The sequence below is a fragment of the Anticarsia gemmatalis genome, chromosome 27 (genome assembly GCF_050436995.1).
Source record: "Anticarsia gemmatalis isolate Benzon Research Colony breed Stoneville strain chromosome 27, ilAntGemm2 primary, whole genome shotgun sequence".
Taxonomy (NCBI): Eukaryota; Metazoa; Arthropoda; class Insecta; order Lepidoptera; family Erebidae; genus Anticarsia; species Anticarsia gemmatalis.
Window position 1 is genome coordinate 838,445 of NC_134771.1, and position 5,761 is coordinate 844,205.

Consider the following 5,761-nt stretch of genomic DNA (forward strand, 5'->3'; position numbering starts at 1 on the left):
TACGCTATCAAATATCATACATTTATTTTAATTCCAATATTTCACATAACATCTTAAACATCACTCTTAAATCTAAACCCGCCTCTTCTCATCTGCCTTTCATTCCTCATATTCCTCTCCATCACTATTCTGTCCAAATCTTCTTCCGTCTCCTTCTGTTCATGACTGCTCTCTTCTATATTCTCAATCACTGCTTCTATCAGCATAGGACTGTCACCTACTTCTTTTTCAACCTCTTTAACACCAAATTCTAGCGTTTCTAACTTCTCTTTCAATTCGTCTTTAACGATATCTTTAATTAGATTTTCCATCACAATGTTTTCTTTCCTCTTTATTTCTTTCCTCTTTTGCGTTTTTCTTTCCTTTTTGCTGTCGCTTTCTGTCTTGTTTGGTTCTTTGCCTATCTCCATGTTTAGGTGGTAGAAGTTAGGAGATTCTTCGCAGGGGATGGAGTCTTTTGGTCGCGTGCAGGTCAGGACTTCCTGTAATAGAAACAAACGATTAGAAAAGGGTTTTTTAACATCGAATGAATTAAGAGGGGTGTTATATGTTCAAATTGTATGTGTGTTTGTATGTGACACCAAAGATACTACTCTCGTGAACCTATTTGGATGTAGTTTCTTTGTCAGTAGCGCTACCATGAGTTGGTAACTATAGTCTCCCGGAGACACTGTAGTTCTCGTAAAACTCGAACAGCGCCTCTAGCGGATAGTTAAGGTACCAAAATTGCTACCATGGGTCGCCATATTTAATAACGTGTAGTTAAATTAAACAACAGTGAATGTAGATTGGCTTTGTCGTTCATTTTTTCCCTATTTGAGCCCACTGTTGTAGTTGCGTTCTCACGTTAACTACTCTAGTTTTTAACTACGCCAACTCATGGTAGGGCTACAGAAAGCATTTTTCTGACGCTGGTTCTTACATAATTATGTCTCATCGAAATCAATTCAGACATTTGCTATGTATGAGGGATGAAAAATCAATATCTTTTTCATACACCTCTGCCTACACCTTACGCGTATAGCAGGCTTGATGTTATAAAATATATTTATGTCGTTTTTTCATAGTTCCAAGCAAACCCTAATTCTCCTTAAGTGTATTTTATAATGTAAACAGGGATATAATCACCGGATTGTGTAGCCATACATTTTTGAAACTCTAAAGGCCAGTTTTCCTATCAAATGTAACAGCCAACGTAAAAATAACATTCAAATTAGTCATTTTTACTTTATCCCTATACTTTAGCTATTACTTTTGATGAAGCAACTGGCCATAAAGCAGTCTAAAAAGGCCTCTAAGTGGCATTTTAGGTCCCATGGACGCTTTCCAAATATTCGGGACTTGGATATCCAAAAATGGTGTACCAATAATAATAATAATGTGACAAACCTGGTTGAATATAGTCTCATTAGGGCAGATGAAACTGTATCTGTATGTAACGTTCTTGCCGCCGGACAACTGCATAGGGTTGCACACGTGAAACACCTGACAATCGTTGTCGACGTCCGCGTAGTACCCGTATGTTCGGTTTTCACAACTGAGGAAAAAAATATATTTTATTTTTGAAATTACAAATACAGCCAATATGATTGTTTAGGTCAATTATAGAAAGTTTCAACTGTCAAAGCAGTGATGGCCAAGTGTTTACGTAATCATCTTCCACGCATGTGGTTGAAATTTCGAACCCAAGGCAACACACCTTTTTCATTACGTTGCCCAAATGCTTATGTATTCTTTCAAGAAATGTGTTAAACCACTCTCAGATGTGCGAGGTTTTATCACGAAGTTTTCCCAACTCTCAGGCATGCAATTGCAAGGCAAGGTATCTCGATGACTTTCGTGACTGTTAGAACTTAGATAAATGTACTGACTCGGGCTCGAACCCTAGACCTCACGCGTACGAGGCGAATACTTAGACCACTCGGCTATCACTACTCTGCTGGAAGTAATAATTTAAATAATACTAGCACTCCGGCCGTAGCTTTGCTCGCAATTCACCCCCTACGGAAGGGAATTTCTGAAAATCTTCTCTTATTGCTCCTCTACACTTCCTAAGGAATCTTTATGCCAAATTTCAAGGTTCTACGCTCAGTAGTTTCGGCTGTGCGTTGTCAGTCAGTCAGTCAATAACGGAGGAATTTTATATATTATGTGGAAATAATATTAATTACCTAAACGTATCAGTAATGTTTTCTCTGATGGACGACGCATTCGCTGGAAGGTTCAATGTGTCTGCTTTAGTTTGATCTGTCAGCTCCTGAAAGATACAAAAAACATGTATACTGCACGTTTGGCGCAGTGGTTTAAGCGGTCACCTCGCCGCAACAACCGTAGCGCCGCGTGTGGTGGGTTCGAATCCTACCCGGGACAAATCTTTGTGTGATGAGCACGAGTATTTGTTCTGAGCCTGGTCAATTTATCTATATAAGTATATATTTAGAAGTATATAAGTATGTTTATCAGCAGTTATCTGGTTACAGTACAAGCTCTGCTTAGTTTGGAATCAAATGACCGTGTGTGAGTTGTCCAATAATATAATAAATATGTCCAATAATATGTAAAAGTCAACCTTAAAACAGATTTTTACTTATTAACTAGCGGACCCGACCGACGTTGTCCTGTCTACAAGTCTTTAATTAGAAAATTTTAATCTTTTTTTAATAATCTAAACCATTCTCAGATCCCCTTGAACACACACAAAAAATTTCATCAAAATCGGACCCGTCGTTTAAAAGAAGTTCAGTGACATACACACTTACAGAAGAATTATATATATAAAGATTATCCGGTTTCTATGAATATCTCAGGTACTTGTTATGTGTACCGGTCGGTGACGGTGATGGGTGGCCGTTAAGACGTAATTAGTAAATTTAAAGAGCATGTTTCGCTCGCGATTCTTGTTAAACTACATATTATTATGTCACAGGGTTCAACTTAGATACTAGGTTGACCACTAACCATACGATGAAAAAAGGCAATTACGAAATCAATTAATAAGAAATTTGTTTTAAATCTATACATACCCTCAAAGTCTTCAAGAATATACTGTCGCTAACAGTAAAGTCTGAGTAATCAGCTCCAGAACACGACACCAGCAGCAGTATAAATAGGTACCTTCCTCTAATCGCCATCTTGAATTTGTATCTGAAAAAAAAACATAACATTATAGTTGATTTAAATAATGAGAATGAAGCAGTCTAGTTGATAGTTTATGGGAGTGCTGACCACAATGTCTCGGGTTCGATTCCCAGGTTGAGAAAATGAGTATTTTGTAATATATGTTGGATTATTTTTAATAGAAGCTTAGTATTTGGTGGCGTCTGATATATGAAATCAAGATCAAATTATTTATTCATTCAGGTCAAATGCTGACACTTATGATAGTCAATGATACACTTAGACAGTGTGATGGACTCTATGACTAACCCTCTCTCTCTTCCTATTTTATTAAAACTCTCGCATTAAGAATTGCTCTTCTTTCACAAGGATTTTTACAAACATACAAACAACGGACACAAAGTACAACCAGACTCGAAACAACTATCTGTAAATCGCACAAATAATTGTTCAATGTGGGAATCGAGCCCACGTCCTCTCGACGTACTGGGTAATGGCGTGGCGATCAACTTAACCACTGCGCCACGGAAGCTGTCACGATAATAGGTAAAATACACCTGAACTACAGTCAACTTGGGTAACTTTGAATCATTTGGGTAACATTGAACGTGGGGATTTGAACTAGTTTCGATTATTTTTTTTATATGAAACCAACACAATTGATAAAAGTTTGCAAAACTAAAATAAACCTTTATCTATTTTAATTTATTGGTTTCATATGAAAAAATAATCGAAACTAGTTCATATTGCCACTGTCAATGTTACCCAAATGATTCAAAGTTACCCAAGTTGACCTTACTGAATATAGGACTGTATATTCCCACAGTATGTCTGATAAATTTATATTGTATAGATCCATATTGTCATTTATCGGGCACTCATCCAAGCTCCGGGTTGCTACTAGGAATGTCTGCTAATACAAATTATAGTAGGAATCTTACTAATATTATAGATGCGAAAGTTTATACGACTGTCTGAAAATCTTCACGCAAAATAATGAATGATTTTTTTATGGATTTTTTCTTACTTTTAAAAGACAACTCCCGCACTAAGAATTCCTCTTCATTCGCGGGGACTTTTACAAACATACAAACAACGGACACAAAGTACAACCAGACCCGAAACAACTATCTGTGGATCACGCAAATATTGATATCGTGTGGGAATCGAACCGACGACCTCCCGACTCACTAGTAGTGGCGTGGCGACCACTTTAACCACTGCGCCGCAGAAGCATATATTGACCCGACAGACATTGTCCTGTCTACATGTCTTTAATTTGAAAATTTTAAACTTTTTTTAATAATCTAAACCATTCTCAGATCCCCCTGAACACACACAAAAAATTTCATCAAAATCTGTCCAGTCGTTTAAGAGAAGTTCAGTGACATACACACTTATAGAAGAATTATATAATATAAAGATAAAGATAAGTATATGTAACACATTTCTTAAATTTCAAAAAACACAATCACAATTTGTAAATATAAAAAACCACTTACATATTATTATTTATTTATCAAAATCTACAAACTACACTTGTCACAGTCCACAGCACTATGTAAGACACCCGGCGTCGCTCGATATATCACGGCGTATGTCGTATTGAGGTAAGCTGAGCTCTTTTATAAACGTCAAACCACCCCGGTACGGAATTCGCAATGATTTTGTGTAGCGATAGCAGAAAATGACGCACGATTTTTTGTTTTATTAACTGTTTAAAGGCAGTGATAGCCGAGTGGTATAAGTTGACACCTCCCACGCAAGTGGTCGCAGGTTCGAACCCGAGGCAACACACCAATGACTTTTCGAAGTTATGTGTGTATTAGAAATAATTATCACATGCTCCAACGGTGAAGGAAAACATCGTGAGGAGACCTTGCATGCCTAAAAATTTGTTTAATACATTTATTGAGGGCATGCAAAGTCCCCAACCCGCACTTGGCCAGCGTAGTGGACTCAAGGCCTAACCCCTCCCCTCATTACGGGAGGAGACCCTTGCCCAGCAGTGGGACAGTAATGGGTTACATTTATTTATTTATTTATAACTGTTTAACCCCCGGTTTCTGAGTAAATATAGCGGTAGTTTATCTATTCAATCTCGTTTTTTTTCGTATGAGTTTTGACACTATTGAATGGATAAACTACCGCTAAATGCCTCAGACCGGGGGCCAGTGGCGCAGTGGGTAGTGTATGCGACTACAAATTTTGGGATCTCTAAAGTACTAGGTATAGGTCTTTTCTGATTTATATTAGAATACTAGCTGACCCGGCGAACTTCGTACCGTCTAAAATATGCAAAATTAAATGTCTATTTTTCAATATTTCTGAATGATTTTCTTAACATTTTTTTCCGTAAGAACCTTCTCCTAATAATAACAACAGTACATACTAGCTTTAACCCGCGACATCGCTCGCATGGTTTATGACCTAAGACAAAATTTTCATAAAAACTATTTATTATTTATTTATTTATTCTATTTTACCCCCTTGGGAGTAAAATTGATCACAATCCTTCCTCAGCGGATGCCTACGTCATAACATATGGATGTCATATTTAAGGCCGATCCATCCAGTGGTTTAGGCTGTGCGTTGATAGATCACTATGTCAGTCAGTCACCTTCGAGTTATATATATTTAGAGA

The 5,761-nt window shown here is 37.3% G+C and overlaps 1 protein-coding gene across 1 annotated transcript; it reads right to left on the reverse strand.

Moving 5' to 3' along the window:
• On the reverse strand, positions 1–4,709 carry LOC142984513 (uncharacterized). Its single transcript, XM_076132200.1, has 5 exons — positions 4,620–4,709; positions 3,024–3,144; positions 2,172–2,257; positions 1,390–1,537; positions 1–482 (listed from the first exon to the last, which is right to left on the reverse strand). The coding sequence occupies exons 2-5, from the start codon at positions 3,129–3,131 to the stop codon at positions 54–56; spliced, it is 771 nt and encodes a 256-aa protein (XP_075988315.1). The 5' UTR covers positions 3,132–3,144; positions 4,620–4,709; the 3' UTR covers positions 1–53.
• Between the last annotated feature and the right edge of the window lie 1,052 nt (positions 4,710–5,761).

Coding starts and splice junctions, on each gene's coding strand:
- LOC142984513 (XM_076132200.1), bottom strand. CDS start 3,131: ATGGCGATTAGAGGAAGGTACCTATTTATACTGCTGCTGGTGTCGTGT. Junction 2,258..3,023: donor TATTCTTGAAGACTTTGAGG/GTATGTATAGAT, acceptor TGTATCTTTCAG/GAGCTGACAGATCAAACTAA. Junction 1,538..2,171: donor AACATTACTGATACGTTTAG/GTAATTAATATT, acceptor TTTTTTCCTCAG/TTGTGAAAACCGAACATACG.